Genomic DNA, 18,968 nt, shown 5'->3' with positions numbered 1-18,968 from the left:
AGCTGAAGAAAACTATTTTTAAAGATACCCCCACACAAAGTTATTTTTAAGGTTTTCTGACAGCTTTAAGTGTGAGATAAAGTTAGCTATGTGGGAAAACAAAGCTGTGTGTGCATGAAGTGACAGGCAGAGATCTTCTAAGCTGTTTCCAACCTAAAGCGCTTTTCTGAAGAGACAGAGAACTACTTCCTTCTAAGAAGCAAACATCACCATTTGAATTAAAATGTAATTTGCAGATCACACAATTAAAAGTTTATAGAAACAGCCCCATTATGTAGCAGTCCCTGTGTCACAATGAAGTTTAATTTAAAACTTTCTATAGATGAGTCTGAAGTTAAACATCACTCAGTCAGTAGTGTTTCCCTGGGTTCAATCCCCAGCACTAGAAAACGACCCGAGGAATTTCACAGGTACAAGAAAAGTACTCAAATGGAAGAACTGCAGTTTAAAACATACACCTCAAATCAACGGGCTGGAGAGGGAGCTCAATAGTTAAGAGCACTTGCTCATCAAAGACCTAGGTGTGGTGCCTAGCACTCATGCTGGGTGGCTCACAATGGCCTCTAACAACTTTGGGGGATCTGATAGCCTTTTCTGGCCTTCTGAGGTACACATATGTGCATGCACACACAGACATGAACTCAGGTTCACATACACTCACATAAATTAAAAAAAAAAAAGCCGCAACAAGATGTATTGTTACAGTTCTAAAGGCAAAACCCAAGGTTTGATAAAAGTATGACAGCATGTCACAGAGAGGGAGTTTTGGAGTGGGTACATGGCCCAAGGCTGGCCAATCAATCATAACTCTTGAGACTTCTCAAAAGCCAGAGGAGAAAGGCGAATGTGCTGGAGGAACATTAGCTAGTTAGAAGATGCAGTGGCTGACTGGAGGAAAAGATGCAGTGGCTGACTGGAGGAAAAGATGCAGTGGCTAACTGGAGGAAAGCCTTTTCAGCAGAGACAAAGAGAGGGAGGGAGCAGGGTCAAAACACATTCTGAGATCATTTAATTCCCAGGTCAAGCTATAGCTTGTTTACCTCTCTTTCAACTCCTTGTGCTGATTTTGAGATAAATTTCCCTTGATGTATTATCATAAACAACATAGTAGATTGGATCACATTAAAATGAGATGAAAAACGAGGTAAAAGTCTTCCTCAACTACAGAAATTAGCGAAAGCTAAAATAATGCTTCATTTAAAAACTACCAATAGATATACTCACAGTCAGTAACTTTCAGCTATATTTCTTATGTATTTCTTAAGAAACAGTTCTTGGGTTGGGAGTAGTCAGTCATTAGGTACCTGGCGCTAGCACATCCAAGGCCCTGGGCATTGAACCACAAGAAAACAAACCTTCTATCAGCTCAAACCAATATCAAAACCCCTTCTCAGCTCACAGCTTGTGTTGCATTAAAGAAAAATCATCTCCATCCTCAAAATAGTTATTGTTAAATAAATGTATAATGATACAGAAAGTGTTATTCCCACTTTAATTTAGCCAATCCAATACTGGGGATTTAGACAAAATTCTGCTCTTATGAGTACACAGTTTGTTTTTCTTTTTCTTTTTTTTTAGTACACTATTTTAAAATAATGCTTTTTTTTTTTTTAAATCTCCTTAAGAAAAATCTTCAAGGGGCTGGAGAGGTGGCTTAGTGGTTAAGAGCACCGCTCTTCCAGAGGCCCTGAGTTCAATTCCCAGCAACCACATGGTGGCTCAAAATCACCTCTAATGTGATCTCATGCCCTCTTCTGGTGTGCAGGTGTATATGCAAACAGAAAATATTTTTTTTTTTAAAGAAAGACCGTCAAATACGGAATCACAAATGGGTAAGTTCCATGGCTCAATATACACTACGCAGCTTTTTGGAGAAGTAAAGGCACACTGAAGTATAGCACTGCCAATTATGTCAGCTTCTACTCCTATCTCAGTTTAGATACTTTCTGATGTTTGTGAACGAGGAACATTACCCTGACTCTTATTTACATATATTTGGTTACAGGCTGGCCACTCTCCCATAATTATAATATTTCCACTTTGGTGCATTTTAAAATCACATATTTATATAAAGCCTACAGAAATTATATCCACTAGTCTTTCAAAGCCAGTTTGTAGTGTTTTAAGGAAATATCAACTTCATGTAGCTACCAAAGTTTGCTATGTAACTTGTACTTTCCACTTACTGTATATACCACATGTTGCTATTTTATAATAAGAGAAAACAAGGCAGTAGACAGTGACCCTACATACCCACTGTACTATTTCTGCACTATTAACTCCCTTCCCTAGAGCATGTGGAGATGCTGATAAATCACAGAATCTATTCACTCACTCTTACAGAGGCAAGACAACTATGACCAAAGCATGAGGCTGCATAAACACACACTCTGCACACACCTATGGATTTAGGAAAATGAGAATACACCAACCACCATGTATCTTATATGTACATTTCTTTAGACACCTGTAAGAGAGGAGGGGCTGGTGAGACAGCTCAGTTGATAAAAGTGCTTAATGCATCAGATAAGGACCTGGCTCCCTAGCACAGATGCCTAGAGATAGAGGTAGAAACAAGCAGATCCCTGGGATACACCTGCCAATCACCCTAGACTGTCTTAAATAGGTGGAGCCGCAATGAGGAAGATGACCCTTCCCTCATGTATACAAAGATACATCCTCCACAAAGAAACCTCCAAGAATGTTTTCAACCAGGAAAAAATAACTCAAGACAAGGATTATAATTAAAATTGTAAGAGCCACTATTTTTGTTTATTTATTATTTATACAGTACTCTGCCCCATGTGTGCCTGCATGCCAGAAGAAGGCACCAGATATCACCACAGATGATTATGAGCCACCATGTGGTTGCTGGGAATTGAACACAGAGCCTTTGGAAGAACAAACAGTGCTCTTAACCTCTGAGCCATCTCTCTAGCCAAAGAGCCACCATTTTTGAATCATCAATTTTGGTTGCAATTTAATTAGAAAGCAATGGTAGACAAATAAACTGTCTTTTCCTTTAGCCCAAGATTCTATAAGTTGTATAATCTATCTTAATTACACATGTCAAAATTCTAAAAAACATGCAACTTAGATTAACTAAACACATTGCTGGAGGCTAAAAATGCTAGCATTAGGCAACCATACCCCATCACAAAATTTTCCTTATGAAAATATTAAAGAAAGCAGTGACCAAGATATTGGCAGATAGAAATAGCACAGTTCAGGGAGGGAAAAAAGTTGATTCCAACACAGGGATTTCAATATATCACAATTAAGGAATATGTCAGCAGTTCTTAGGCACTTGTCCACTTCCTGACAAGCTCCGTCACCCTTTAACATATTCTATGTGTTGACACAAACATCCCAAGATTCACAACTGCACTGCCAACTGACAAATCTATCACCTAGTCTACATTTTGCATTAGTAAGTAATTCTCACTTGACAGTCTCGAGCAAGCTCACCTCAGCAGAGGGCCCTTGATCTAGAGCTCACTCATGCCCAGCTTTTCTAGTCTCCAACAATCCCATCCACTTCTGCGCCTGCTCTAACGCCTGTGCTCGTTCATATTGAGACATTCTTCCTTAGCTCATTTCTTGAGAGCATTTTACTAAAGCTTTAAAGATCCTTTCTAGATTACACATCCACTGTCTTCACTTCACTGTATGCTCCTCAATGTTACTGTTGGACACCAAAGCTTACTGTTCTCAGAAGAAAACACAAGGAAGAAGAATGACATCCCAAGACGCCCACTTTGAGTCATACTCTGTAAGCTCTGTGCTGAAACATTCTACAACTGGAATTTATCTTCCTCATTAACCATGTCTCACTTGTTAAAACCTTAGAAAACTCAATTTATATTTCCTGGTATATTTCCTCATATGTAAACCAGCTAAAATATTCCTGTACTGCCTAACTCAAAACACTGAGAAGATAAAATGAAATATACAGGACATACACAAACTTTTCACACCCACAAAAGCAAACAAGTAAATGGTGCTATTTCATTGATAACTACATATACTAAAGTAATACTTAGGCAAATGTATCTGTGCTTTGGCTAAACACTAGATAAAAGGGCATATACATAACCACTCACACAAGATCAGAAATGCCACCGTGGTTTTTAATAACCCAACACTATTTCCCTTGCTGTCGCCCACTCTGATGACCTCCCCTCCCACTCCCTCTTTCATGCATTACACCCCAAAGATGGCTCTAACCAGGCATCTGACTTATTTTATGGTTCCATGCGTGCATACTTACTTGTACAGAAAAAAAGCACAGCCAGGTGGATATGCCAGTTTATTTTACCTGCCCCTTACTGCATGAGTTGCATTCAATACCATCTTAATGAAAATAATACAGCAAGACTTTGAAAATATGTTGTCTCACACAATGGTATATACATCTTTGGTATAAATTCCTTAAAGTAGGGTTTCTAGATTAAATAAATTAGCAATACTTTTAGACTTTGCCAAATTCTCCTTTATGCAGTCAAATCATCTTGCATTTCCACCAGCAATATATGAATATGACCTCCTTTAAACCTCACCAAAGTACTGTCACATTTTTGGATTTTCTCCCCATCTCACCAAAAAAACTGAAGCAATTTTCATTCACATTTCTCTTATGTATGATGTTTAAGAATAACCTGCATTCTTTTTCTGTCACTTGTCCATTCACCTGTTTTATGTATTTACTTTTAAGTCAGCTTGTTTTAGACCCTAGACAATACTGCTTTTTTGTTCAAGTCACCATGGCTTTCTCTATTCTTGCATACATCATAGTGTATTCTGACAAAGCCACTAATCTGGGCTTTTTCCATAAAGAACTTGTTCCCCTGTGTATAATCCTCCAGTAGTTTCCCATTACAACCAACATCCACACTGTTGGCAAGGCCAGCTTAGCACATAAAGGCCAATGCATCCCAGCCCCAGGCATCCCTCTCTATCGCAGCACTCTGATCTCTAGCTGTCATTTGCAGACACCAACTTTATTCCCATATGAAGAGCTCTCAAGGACAGGGCAGTCTCCCTTCACCCCTACTGTTCCTTTCCCTTCTAGGACAGTTCATAATCGCTTAATGACAATTGTCATCTTTCATCGCCCAGTGTAAAATTGTCCCCTTTCCCAATGATTACCCTATTTTACTTTCTTCATACCAGCTTGGTTACCTTCTTGATGACTCATCCGTCATCTCTTCCCACCGTCTCTAGAACGGAAGGGTCAGGGACAAAAAGGAAGTACTTTTCCCATCACTGTCTCTAGAATACTGCCTGGCCATTCAAAGGTGTTCAATAAGCATGCTTCAGACTACTCAAAGTAAGTCAAGCACCTTTCAGTTTTCTCCTATTTCTAGACTTCATCTAATGCTGTTTCTTGATTTGTCATCTTAGATGAGTATTACTAACATACTTCATAAAGCAGAAGCTATTCAGAATTAAAGACAGGAGATAGTCTACTAAGAATCACAAAATCTAAAGCAGGAAATTTGATGACTAGTAAAAAGCCAATGTCACTAGCAAACTGGCATAAGAACTAAATAAATGTCTTTAATGCCAATGACATATTTTAAGGTCCAAAATCGTGACACTAAATATACCTTGAATTCTATCCAGAGGTAGAATGCACCAGTCATCAAAATTTGTCTTTAATCTTATGAAACTTTGTATAGCTTTACTATGAAAGAGGTCTAACTATAAGAGACAGGTGTATTTGATACTCTATTTAAAGGTACACAAAATAGTTAAGAAAAAGCATGCCATAGAGCAGTGTGCACTGGCATAGGAGACATCCTGGGGTGCACTCTGGACACGAAGCACTGGTCTAGGAACAGGAAGCAGCACACACAGACGGATCTCGTATTTATAAAGTGAAATGTTATATTTATAGGCATATGAAAAGTTCAGGAAAAAACACCAAAATATTAATAAAAGTTAGCTTTGATGACTGTGAATAAAGGTTTGTCTGTGTTTTCTGTATCTTTAACCGATACTCTCTTAGAACACGGTTAGTAGCTGCTGGGAGGGGAGCACTGCCCCAGGCTTTCCCTGCTATCACCTGCTCTTGAGAGGGCACTTTTTTCCAGCCAATACACAGCTGCCTGAGAGGCCTTAGCAGCCTGCTCTGGTAACTACTGTTACAATCGGTTATATCAGACAGGGCATTAAAGGCAATGGGTTAGGAAATCCTAATCTATCTATGTACTTTGGAAAGTCCCGAAGGTGACTTTGCTCTAAAATGTTTAAAAAGAAAATAAAGCAGAACATCATTTATTTATGATTTTCTAAGAAATTAAAACAATTCAATTCCTCATTATAAGAAAAAAGCTACTTTTTAATCTAAATAAGTATTTCTCAGTTTCCAAGGAAACGTGCCAAAAAAACCCAAAAAAACAAAAAAACCTAACTTTCTGAAATAAAGACATTAAAAACAAACTTTCAAAGTGTTTATATATGTTTGGTGTTCTGATCTAGTCAAATGCTGACATTTATCACTTTACTGAATGGCAAAGAATTTAATTTTACAAAGTTTTGGCAGCACTAAGGATCAAGCCTGTGAGTTGCTATCTGCTGGGCAAGTACTATACTCAAACCTGTCCTCCAGACCTAACAATGAAATTCAGAGGAAACATTGAACTGAAACTTTAATGGGCACATTAATAAACTCAAATTCTATGCTCACAACCCTCCCCCCCCTTTTTAAAAAGAATTTCTGACTTAGCATTCCCTATCATATAATTCTATGTTATAGAGCTCTTGCTAGATTTTCTCTTCTGTCAGAGCATTCCAGGCTTCAACTCATGGTTACCAGAAGAGACCCATTTACATGTTCACACCCTGACCTTCCTGTTTTATTCCTAAGGAAAATGTTGCCTTTGCATCAGTTAACTGAAATGTAACTAAGCCAGGGGACTTGTCTTGGACTAAGTACCAAGAGCTCTCTCTACTCTACAGATTAAAATAGAATATAGACTCTGGAAAGATTTTCCTTGAGAGGCCAACCCAGCACATCTGCCACCTCCACATCAGTCTTTTAGAACGTTTTATGCAGAAGCAGCTTCAGCCATAACTTTGCATGCTCATCAGCAATGCAGTGAGACTGCACACAGGCTTCCTTTGTATCTGATGGGACAAATGAGCATACACGAAAATGTGCTGTAATCCTTCACGAACTATGAAAAGGTCCTATTTGGACTCTCCCTCAATACTACCCATCACTAGCTGGTTTGTAAATGCAGCGGCTTACCTTACAACACTGAAACAGAACAGTTTTCATAAACACATAAACATAGGCACACAAAAAACGCTAACATGCCACCGTTTACTGATACAATTACTTTTACAATACTTGAATATTACAAAGTTACAGAAGTGTAATGATCATGGGTTTTATATTATTCTAACATGAAGACACCAACAGTCCAACTAAAACTTAAAGATACAGTTGTGACATTCCTCCACAGAAAGGAAATCATTTGTAGCATTTAAGTGGAACCAGCAGGTCAATCTGGCTCAAACACCTCATGATACTTTTTGTCTTACAAATCTGTAGCCTTCAATAACCATACTGCTATCTAGAATTACTATTACACACTCAGAGGTTTTCAAAATTCTAATTATAAAGCATTTCCTCTTCTCCCTCCCTCCTGCCCGCCTCCCCCAGCCCACCCTCCGGTAGTTGGTAGTTGGATTAGTCTAACTTTGCTTTTACCTCAATATTCTCAGCACTTCTCCAGACAGAAGGTGGGGAGGGAGCTATGGGAACAAACGCTACAGGCACCTGCAGGGTCTGTCTTAACTCCCAAACCTTCACATTCCTAGTTTAGACCTCAATGCTGGCGTTTGTCTGTCTCCCTTTAAACGCCTGACCAGCAATCTCTCCCCACCCCTCTTCCCTCGGAAGAGGTAAAGAAAACGAAGTTTGTTAAGTGGTGATGTGTTTATCAAAATGAGATTTTTTTTTTTTTTTAAGAAGCAGAATCTGAAGTGGGGAACTCCTTGTGGGGTACTTTTTCCTTTCCGCAGCCCTGGAAGAAACTGGTATCCTTCACAAAAGCCCCCTTTTCCAATTTCATTTCTTTCCGTGTTCCAATTATAGTCGGAAGGAATAAAGCAGCCTATGATGAGGCTACTTTTAACCGATTTAGTGCCATACACATTCCTGTGGCAACCTCTACTTGGACGTAAAAACGAAATCCTCTAACAGGCTGAGTCTGGATGGCTCTAATATCAGTTACCTAACGGAGCGAGAGGAACCATTAGGCTCTTACCTTAGGTAGCGCTTGGCTAAGTTAAGGACAGGGCTATTCCGGGATTAGGGTTGCTGGGAGTTTTATTAAGAAAGTGGGCAATTATATAGGGACACACGAAGTCTTGATAAAGTCCCACCGGACGGTACACTGCACTACAAAGAGGAAGCGGTGCAGGCTGCTGGGTCCCAGATCAGGATGAGCGAATGGGAAGAGGGAAGAACTGGGCGTATGGGGTGGGAGAGAAACTGGCCAGACGCGGGCCGAGAAAGAATTAGGGGTGGGGACGTGAGCCTTCATTCCCTGGTGCCCAGGCCCGCGCCAGCCTACTCCGGGCAGGAAGGAACCCGAGGCGGCGGCCGCCTCCCAGCGAGACCATGGGAGACCGGGGAGGCCAGAGGTGCGCCGCGGCCGGGACGCGCCCACTGCCTCCTCACCTTCGGGCATCTCTCGGTCACTGATGTGCTGCAGGTGGTGGCCCTCGCCGGCTCCGAAATCCAAATCGGCGGGCTCCACGGCCGCAGCGGGCGCCGGCGCTACCGCCACCGCGTCCCCAGCCGCCGCCTCGTAGATCTCGGACTCGTAGTCAGGCTCCGCCGGCCCCGTGCGCCGGCCCAGCTTGGGGCTGGCATTGGGGGACACGCAACAGGTCAGCGTGTTCCCCATGGGGAGCGTCCGCTCCGCTCGGCCGCCGCCTGCGCCTCCGCTCGCCCGGGACTCCGCGCCCGCCCCCTCCCCCAACAATGGCGCGGTCGGCGCCGGCAGCCCCGGGCTGAGCGGGGCTGCGCCCGCCCGCACTCGCCGCCGCGCGCGCTACGCGCCCGCCCGCCCCGCCGCCCGGCCCGGGGCAGGGCTCCGGCCTCGGCCGCACCCCCACCGGCTCGCCGCCGCCGCCTCCCCACAGCGGACTAGTCTGCGAGGGCGGCGACCAGCCCGGCTTATTTAAAAGGGGTGGGGACCCGACAAGCGCTGGGAGACGCAGCCACTGCGGGCCGAGAGCGCGGCCGGAGCTCCTCCTCCTTCCGTCGCCGCCTCCCGACTGAAGGCCGCTATCCGGCTCCTGCCAACCGGAACGCGCTCCGCGGTCATCTGGTGACGGGTAGCCAATCAGACCCGGACTTCCCTCCACGCGCCCGCCTACGGCCCCGGCACGTGACTCACAAAGCCCCGCCCCGTCCCTCAAGCTGCCCAGCGCGGACTCGGATTTCCATTCATCGCTAGCTTCGCGAAGTGTGGGTGCTGCTAGGGAGCTGCGGCAGTTTGCTACTCGAGGCCTCGCTACGGGGCGGGCTCCGAAGGCCCGGCCCCGGCAGAGAGCTGGCTTTGTCAGCAGTTGGGCTTCTTCATGTCTGACAGCTTCCCCTTTGCTCACCCAAGTAAGTTGCACCGGACTTGTTTTTTCCCGTCTTCCCAGTGTTACGTTTTCGCTTTGCAACTTGACCATAGCAACCCCGGGGCTCGCGTCTCACACTCTCAATAAAGAGTCGTGACTGTGTCTTGCATGAGGCCCGAGGACACGTCACCCTTCAACTTCCTCCTGGGAGCCAGCAAACTCCCATTTTGCTTGTTTTCTCCCATCTCAGGGGTTTCCAGATTTCCTTTCCTTTAACTAGCAGTGAACCACACGGTGGGGTGTCCACCGTCCTAATTAATGGGGATGGTAGAGAGCAATTAACATTTAGCAAACACCACGTTCTTTACACCATGGGGTTCCCTTAACTCTTAAGTCTAAAGCAATCCAATATTATATCTCCTAGATTTTCCTGCTCGATGTCGTGGGGCGGGGTGGCAGTAGTGGGGGGACATGCCGAAATTAAGTAACTCTCTCAAGGTTACTTAACCTCACGGGCAGGACGTTAAGTCTGGATTCTAGGTAGTCCGGACACACGCCTTACTGTGATCTCAAAGTACCTCCAAAAGGAAGTCACACATGAGGAAAGTGACAAAGATTGTTAGTGCCTGGTGGTGATTAGGTTAAGGCAGAGCAGTCTTTCCCTGTGGGTCTTTAAAATGTCTTCCCTGGTTGAATCTGTATGTTCATTCTCTGCTCAGGAAGGGTGTATCCAGCAGTTGAGGCTCCCAGAGTGTTCTAGCAAATGAGAAGCAAAGTTCTGGAGAATGCAGTTGGTTCAGTTCACACTGCTAAGCAAACACATTTGCCTGACCCCAGTGTCAATGGGGTCAAGAGTTTGGATTTTATACTAGAAACAGGTATTGAACATGAAAGTCACAATCAGATGTGCTTATGACTAGGGCACTCGGGACAATAAGGAAAGGAAGGCAGGACCAGTGAAGGGAGCATATTCATTCACCTGGGAAGGAAAGACAGCCCCAACAAAGTGCAGTGGTAACTGCGTAGAGACAAAGAGCTTATTTCCTAGATGGAATAGGAAGTCCTTAGCTATTGGATATATAGAGAGAACAAAAATAGAAGGCAAAAAAAAAAAATGTCTAAGATTCAGATTTAGGAGGCGAGATGGGTTTTGATGCCTGCCCCCTAGACAGATAATGGAAGACTAATACGTTTGGAGAAGAAAATAATTTTTGAGATTATTAAATGACATGTGGAAATTAATCTCTCTGAAAGTTGGATCTGAACTCCATCTTGTCTTAGCCCAACTTAAACTCTTTCAAAAATAGCACTTACACTAGCACGGCCTCCATTCTAAAAGTGCTGCTTTAGCTTACTAGTTACCTCCACGGGGCCACTTGCAATCTATGGTTTTAGCAGATGAACGAATAAGGCAAAGCTAGTCAGTGAAACTACAGTGGGAGCAGCGATTGGAGTCATGGGCACATTGAAAGGGGAGTAGCAAAATAAATAAATAGATAAATAAATAAATAAATAAATGGGGAGTAGCACGATGAGTAGGCAACCCTGGCAGATAGGGAGATCTGAGGGGTATTAAGGGGAGGCTGGAAAGATGAGCAGTAGCCGATTGTGGGTGGGGCGCTCCCTGAACAGGAGCTCACTGTGTAATCACCTTAATGACCAGAGTCTGCCTGGGTTGTGGCAGCGGGGCGGCTGGGGTGTGCGTGAGCAAGTTAAATGGCGGTTAAAAGGGAAAGAAGTAAATAGATGAGAAAGTGTATGGGTTGCTCTTCTTGCCACTGCCACGAAATACTAGGCAGAAGCAACTTAAGCTGTATTTTGGCTCACACCTAGCAAAGTACAGTCTGTCATAGCGGGGACGGCAGGAGCCGCTCCGTACACAAGGGCAGGAGCTCACAGCTGCCACCTCGCGCGTTCTGGTGCCACCGGGAGGCCGAGAGCGTAGGCAGAAAACCAGAAGGACTATCTCGTTCAAGGACCTTCTCGGACAGCTCACTCTTCTCGCTTGATATACGCCGAAGGTTCTACCATTCCCCTCGGCTAGCACCACCAGCTGCGGACCAAGTGTTCAAACGAAGGCGCTTCTAAGGGACGTTTCACATTGAGACCACAGCGGAGACTGAAGCAAGGCCAAGAGAGGGTGGCGAGCTCCAGGCTAGCCTGGGTTACATAGTGAGACCTTCCCTGAAAAAGATGAGGGAATAGTGGGGAGCGGGGGAGGGAGAAGGTGGAGGGGGTATGGCTAAAGAAATGTTCCCTTTTCAAGATGGAAAAGATGAACATACCTTAAACAATAAGAGACTTTGAGTACAGCAACTTTTCAAACTTAGAAGAAAAGGAATTAATAAAACAGTGTCACGAGGAAGACAGAAGACAGAAATGTCTGCAGTCCAGATTGAGATAGGTGAGCGTTGGGAAGCAGAGGCAAGGCAGCAAGAAAAGACCTATGTGACATGGAGGTATTTCTGGCGGAGAAGTTTTGGGAAAGTTCACCTTGTGACTCCTGTTTTCCTCTAGGTTGCAGTTTGGAAAATAGCTGTGGGAAACAGGCCATTATGAGTAGACGTTTATACTTAATGAAAACCAAATACCATTTTACTGACTAGTTTTATGTCAACTTGACACAAGCTAAAGTCGCCTGAGTGGAGAGAGCCTCAGTTGAGAAAATGCCTCTGTAAGAAGGCGGTAGGCAGGCCAGCAGTGCATTTTCTTAACTAGTGCCCCGCCCATTATGTATGGGTGGAGCCATCCCTGGGCTGGTGTGCCTAGGCTCTATAGGAAAGCAGGCTGAGCAAGCCATGGGAACAAGCCAGTAAGTAGCACCTCTCCATGGCCTCTGTATCAGCTCCTGCCTCCAGGTTCCTGTCCTGTTTAAGTTCCTGTCCTGACTTCCTTTGATAATGAACAGTAATAAGTTGTTTTCAGTCATGGTGTTTCATCACAGCCCTAACTAAGTGACCCTAATAGTAGCCATAACTAAAACACCATTACCCCTCAGTATTGGTAAAAAAAAAAAAAATTAGCTTTAGGGATCTCCACTCTTTATATGAAATGACACAGTATAATCTACTCATGTACATTCTCCCATGCATTTCAAGTCACATATATACAATACGGTCTGATTTATAGAATAATGACAAGAAAAAAATGTACATGCTTGGTGGAGATGCAAGCTATTTCAAATATTGTCAGTCCGCTGCTCATTGAAGCCACAGATAAGAGGACTAACGCCTCTTCCTTCAAATGTGAACAAATATTTGAGCAAAATCCATGGAACTCAACTCTACACAGCTATATCACAAAACTGGAAGGTGACATTGGTTATTCTTTCCAACCAGTTAAAGGAAATGGCAGCAACTTTTGAGGAAGAGTAAACAGAGATTAAGGAAATACAGTATAGACCTTTGCAAACCCTCTAGCCACATATAAGACCACAAAAAGTACCCAAGGGAGTGTTAGCCTTTTAACAGGAAGGAAAGGTTACTTCAAAAGGCAAGGGAGCAGAAGAGATTAATTTTTAATATAATTTAGTCTAAAACATTTACTTAAGCATTGATGAAAAAAAATGACCAATACATTAGAACATAGGAAAGCACAGTGGAATGAGAGTGTTCAATGAGGCTTCGGTTCCCTGGCAATGTCTAGTTAAGTCCTGAAGACTCAGCAGCTGTGCTCTGTGGTGTTGTCTGAAGTGCTAGAAATCATTGGATAGCATTTTAGTTGCCGCCTGTTGACCTGAAGTTACGCCTAAGATCAAGTTACGAAATAGTGCCCTCATACAACAACACACATACACAAATAGATATGCAGGTTCCTAAAAATTAAGTAATTTAAAACATAAGCAAAGATACTGTGAACCATTGCTATGAACTTTCAGGGAATAGTAGAAAGCATTACGTTTTTAAAAATATTTCCTGTCTTTCTGGGAAAGTGATATGTAAGAGAACAAAATAAGAATTCTGTGTAAGTATCAGGTAAAAGTTTGAGTCTGTAAGAGAAATAGATTTTGTTTATATGAGTCTGAGGTAAATTCATTGGTTCATCTTCATTGATTACCTGTCTAGTTCAGAAGACAGTCTCTATCTATTCTATCTTTGTGCCACATAGCGTGAAGGAAGGAAGAAAACAGGATATTTCTCAGAACATCCAAAGAGCATACTGATTATATATCATTGGTTTAAAGTTGACATGGCCACACCTCGCTACAAGGGAGGATAAAAAAACATATTATTTATTTATTATTTTTACAGTGTTCTGCCTGCATGTGCACCTACAGGCCAGAAGAGAGAACTAGATCTCATTATAGTTGCTTGTGAGCCATGATGTGGGTGCTGGGAATTGCACTCAGGACTTTTGGAAGAACAGCCAGTGCTCTTAGCCTCTGAGCCCTCTCTCCAGCCCCACATAGTATTATATTAAGATGATAAATGCAGAACCAAAACCTAGAAATTAGAACGCAACTCACATTTTATGCTGCAGTCCATAAGAAACGAAATTTAGGAAATCACTAGGTTAAAACAATGACTGTGGTTTCATAGTCATTTGTAGGCAGAGTCAGAAAAATCCACACAAGGAGTTTTGCAGTAGTCTTCTCTTAAGCTAAGAAGACCAAAATCTAAACAATGAAATCCCCTAAGTCAAACAGCCAACCAGCAACAACAAAAACAAGACAGAGATTGAAGTTTAAACTTTAAAATAAAACAGGCTTAAAAGCAAGAAATATTTTACGACAGACAGAAATTGTGTATTGTATCTGATTAATCGGTTTCCATATTGAGGATCATAACTAGTTGCAATGGGTTGAGTAAGAAGTATCCCCCAAAAGCTCGTGTAATAAAGGCTTCTTTCTCAGCTAGCGATACTGTTTAGGGAGGTTCTAGAAACTTTAGGACATGGGTCTATCTGGAAGAAATGAGTCACTCAGGGTATGTCTCTGGGGCTACATCTTGTCGTGGATGGGTCTGTGGGGTGGTAGGTTTTTCTCCCTCCCTCCCTCCTCTTATTCCCTCTCTTGTTCCTTTTCCCTTTCCCTCTTTTTCTCCCTGACTGCCCTTCCGTTTACTTCCTATTTGACAGGAGGCAAATGGCCTGTGCTGCATGCTTCTGCTGTCGTGAGGCTATGGGCCTCCCCATGGGCCTCCCCATGGGCTTCACCAGGGGCCTCCCCATGGGCCTCCCCATGAGCTTCACCAGGGGCCCAGAGTTACCAGAGCCAAGGACTATGGGTGGAAGCTGAGGTAGAGTAAACCTCTCCTCCTCTAAAGGCGTTTGTGTCAAGTACTTTGTAGCAGCAATTTAAAGTGTGATGTGCTACTCATAGATTAGGATCATATTTCTAAGGTGAGAATCTACAGTTACCACCATGGTCTCAAAGCCTGTAAGCAAACATGTTAAAGAATTATTATCACAGTTGGCACAATGTAGAACAACTTGACTTCTCTTGTTCTTAAATCCAAATAAATAGTCATCTGGTTTTTTGGTAATTTTTGCCATTTGATGGTACTGATAGGCTGTGTCTGCACTCCTCAGCCATTCTCTCACTGTCTTTCCTCAAGTAAACTAGAATTAGTTTATTTGAAATAGTGCTCTGAAAAACAGTGTCAGTTTATCATCTCATCAAGTCAGATGCCCGTTAGAAAGGTGAACTCTGGCCCCAGATACCCTCTGTGATAGAGATCCTAATGTCAGGCCATTTTGTGTGGACAGCTCTAGGAAAAGCTTGCATTTTGAGAGAAACTGAGTGTTTGCTTCTGTTTCTCTAGGTCCCCACTTTTCTCCACCTCATATGCTCTGTGTATTTCTGGTCTCACTTTTGTAAATGCTCTAGAGACCTAATGTCTTTCTCGGCATATAGCTACCTCCTCTCCAGATACCCAAGCAGGCCAGGGAGTTGTGTTGAGGGCCTCGGTTTTCTAAATCAGATCCCAACTCTCCCCCTGCTCCAAGACTCTCATGATATGTGACCAGCACCCAGGGTGTTTCGTGAGAGAGTCCTCCCTCTCCATTTGGCCAGGAAATAAACTCACGTGGAAATTTATTTTGGAACAAGGCAAATACAACTGTTCCAATTGTTATTTCCCTGAATCCTGCCAGCATCTCCTCCTTCCATTACCTGCTCAACTCTTTATTTCTCTTGTGTGTGATATCTTAGGACTTTAAGACACGCCAACCCTCCCTTTATATTTATATATTTAACTTGTGTGTATGGGTGCTGTGTCTGCATGTATGCCTGTGTAGTGCTGTGCTCTTGAGGGCCATAAGAAGGCATTGGATCCCTGGGTCTAGAGTTATAGATTCCTGTGAGCTGCCTCATGAATAGTGGGAATTGAACCCAGGTCCTCTGGAAGAGCAGCCAGTGGTCTTAAATGCCTAGCCATCTCTCTATCCATTTTTTTAAACTATGTGTGTGTATGTATGTTTGTGTGATATATGTACAAACAAGTGTCGTGAAGGCCAGAAGAGATTGTCAGATCCCTGGAACTGCAATTACAGGTAATCGTTGAGTTGTTTGATATAGGTGCTCAGAACCAAACCTGGGTCCTCCACCTGAACATTGTCTTTTCTTAACTGCTAAGCCATCTCTACAGCCCCAAACTTCTCTATTAAAGGGAATCTTTGGCCAAGTGAAACAAGTTTCTCTTACTTTAGAACCATTTTTTTCCCAGTGATTTGACAGTTCCCTCCCAGCTCTTCCGGAAGCCATTTTGACATCAGCCTCTCCAAATAAGCTGACATTAGGAAGACAGTGCTGCAGGGGGAAGTTTCATTAAACTTGACAGTACTGAATAGTTTGTCTTCTTAAAAACACAGCTCAGAATTAGGGCACGATCTTTTTCTCATAATGGCTCTATTGCCCTCCTGTCTAAATAATCTTTATCTTTGCAGTGCAAAGCCTTTCCTGAGGTACCTCTAGAATCACGCTATCAGAAGATATTTGCTCAATGATCTGGATAGATACAGGGACCAGAGAACTTATCTTGGAAGACACTTACTAGAGGAAGCATATTTTTAAAGAAAAGAAACCCCCAATCTCCAACAACCTAGATTGCATTTTCCTGGATCTAGGGCCTTGAACTCCTCTGTGGAGTGACCTTGCATGTTTAAACGGCCTTTCCAGAATCAATGGTCAAATTTGACTTTTTGAGGTATAGACTGTGACTCCCAAGTTTAGTAGAATGGCATCTGACCTGTTTCTTCTGATGTCCTTCCCACACAGATTGAATCAATTACTCCCATAAAAATGTCTTGGTTATTCAATAAATAATGCAGAGGAATGTTACTTCAGAACAAGGCTGCTCTGGCAAGAGATCACATCTAAAGACCTTCTAGGTCTATGTGATCTGGCTGGAATACAAACATGCCTTTAATCCGGGAGACAGAGGCAAACAGATCTGAGTTCAAGGCCAGGCTGGTAGAGAGCAAGTATTGTAAAGAAAAGCTTAGGTCCAGGCATGGTGGTATATGACTTTAATCCCAAATGAAGGTAAAGTTAGTTTGTAGGAGGAAGCACCCGTGTTTGAAAGTGATATCTAATTGAATGGCGGAAAAGGTGACAAATCAGAGATTTGACAGAATAGGATACACCCAACTTTCATGAGAAGAGAGGGGAAAGGGAAGCTACTTAAGAGGCAGTTTTACAGAGAGAGGAGGCAGTTTTACCAGGACACAGAGTGTGAGCCAGAACACCTGAGTTGAACCAACCAGGCCAGAGCTCAGAACAAGTAAGGGTGAGCTCATTAAGCAGTAAGACTCAGAAGCTAAAAACATTCTTGCCCTAGGTTAGATTGTACGACAGCTAGAAGCTTCTAGTAGTAAGCCCCGTTTAGCAGAAGGAAGCAGTAAGCCTCCCAGATAACAACTAAGCTAGAAGAATAAAAGTTACTTTTACAAAATGCTCTGCATGGGAAGAGTAAAAAAAAGGTTAAAATCATAGGAGCAATAAAAACTTGAATATCCAGTCCAGTTCTGTTTTGTTCTTCATAGCCAGAATCAGGAATCCAGGAGAGCAGCTCAGCCTGGCCATCTCGTCAATCTGTACTCATTCTCCGGGGGTTTATCTGGAGCAGAGCTTCTTCTACAGCGCTTCTCTCATTTCCTCAAGACAGGTTCTGTCTTTTGCTTGTAATGAGTTATTCTGCAGAGTCAAACTGTAGAACAGTACGCTCTCACGTTGTGTGGCAATTGCTTTCATGTCTGACAGCCATGTTAAACCAAATTCTGAGAACACAAGTCTGTTCATTTTACATATCCTTGGCACTAAATATATACCTGGCTTAATATGTTTTTGAGTGAGTGTATAAATGAATGAAAAAACTGAATAGCATGTACCAACAGCAGAAGTTGAGAACTATTTAAAACCATTAATTTTTCCAGCATCCTCTTCCATGCCTCTGCTTCTAGCTTCTGTTCTTCTGTAGCATCTCTTTAAAACAAACATCATTTTATAATAATCTCATAACTTGGGGGCAGGAAGTGAGTCAGGACACACATCATTGCATCAGGAAACAGGAATCAGCTGGAGTAGACCAATTTAGCAGTGGAAATGGCGAAGATGGCTTACCAGCAGTGTGAATTCCGACGGGAGCTTAGATTCCCCCGTTCACCTCAGTGCCACGGCCCTGAGTCTGGAATGCCCATGACGGTTTCTTCATTGTACCTGGTCTGCAGAGGTTGGGATACCTGGGACTGACTAGACACATCATGGTTTTCTCAAGAGCAACCAAATGTCTTACAGAACACAAATGTATAGTGCCAGTATGTTTCATGTTCTCAGTGAAGACACGAGTCTAAAAGGACAGAGAAAGAAGAGGAGCTGTGGTCAGCCTCATTCTTTTATGGGGAAAATACACTCAAAGCCAGTTCCTGCATTCTTAATCTTGCCTATTTACTACTTTACAATGGATCAGCTGAAGTTATTAGAACCAGATCTTAGTCTGGCATCCAGAGAAATCTTATCCCTGTGGCCTTTAGGGTTTTATTTGTGTGTTTGTTTTGAGAGAGAGAGTCTTAGCGTGTAGCCAAACTTGTGGTCCTCAGTGCTTAGCCACCCCAGGGCTGGGAGTACGTGCATGTTCTACCAAGCCCATCAGGTTTTGGGTTTTTAGTAGTTAGAAGGAACATAGGTTCACAGGTACCTTCAGAAGTATTTGCCATCAGTTAATTCCATTTTGTAATGTCTCCTTACACACTGAGTCAAACTGAAAACAGTAATAGAGGGGAAAACCCTTCAGACTTTCACACTAGGAACCTTACATTTTTCTGGTGATTCTTTCCATAGTGCAACCTAGGATCTATGAACTAAGCAAATGAGGATCCTACAGAGAAAGAAACCATTACAGAAGACAGCGCCCTAAATGAGATTATCATTGCTGCTTTTA

General features: G+C 43.0%; 2 protein-coding genes and 1 pseudogene across 5 annotated transcripts in view; 2 read left to right on the top strand and 1 right to left on the bottom strand.

Annotated features, from left to right (window-relative positions):
• CCNYL1 (cyclin Y like 1) overlaps window positions 1–9,606 on the bottom strand; it is a 37,595-nt gene extending 27,989 nt beyond the window's left edge. For 2 of the 3 annotated variants that reach the window (XM_084779295.1, XM_084779296.1), the window contains exons 1-2: window positions 9,420–9,606; window positions 8,696–8,883 (exon numbers count right to left, since the gene is read on the bottom strand). In XM_084779295.1, the coding sequence (XP_084635421.1) occupies window positions 8,696–8,883; window positions 9,420–9,469 (238 nt within the window). In that variant the 5' untranslated portion in view covers window positions 9,470–9,606. Of the gene's footprint in view, window positions 1–8,695; window positions 9,398–9,419 lie in introns of those variants that run through there. The other variant, XM_084779297.1, reaches the window with a different exon arrangement.
• METTL21A (methyltransferase 21A, HSPA lysine) overlaps window positions 9,513–18,968 on the top strand; it is a 76,216-nt gene continuing 66,760 nt past the window's right edge. The window contains exon 1 of the mRNA XM_084779312.1: window positions 9,513–9,634. The gene's annotated coding sequence lies outside the window, so the exon portion shown is untranslated. The remainder of the gene's footprint in view (window positions 9,635–18,968) is intronic.
• The window catches only part of LOC311596101 (adenylate kinase 2, mitochondrial-like), a 40,523-nt pseudogene continuing 31,100 nt past the window's right edge, over window positions 9,546–18,968 (top strand). Inside the window, exon 1 of the transcript XR_014783621.1 lies at window positions 9,546–9,634. The product of XR_014783621.1 is annotated as an adenylate kinase 2, mitochondrial-like (transcript). The remainder of the gene's footprint in view (window positions 9,635–18,968) is intronic.

Source organism: Acomys minous, assembly GCF_964271855.1.
Source record: "Acomys minous genome assembly, chromosome: 4".
Classification (NCBI taxonomy): Eukaryota; Metazoa; Chordata; class Mammalia; order Rodentia; family Muridae; genus Acomys; species Acomys minous.
The sequence above is the reverse complement of the archived record's forward strand: the minus strand, read 5'-3'. Positions and strand labels throughout refer to the sequence as shown.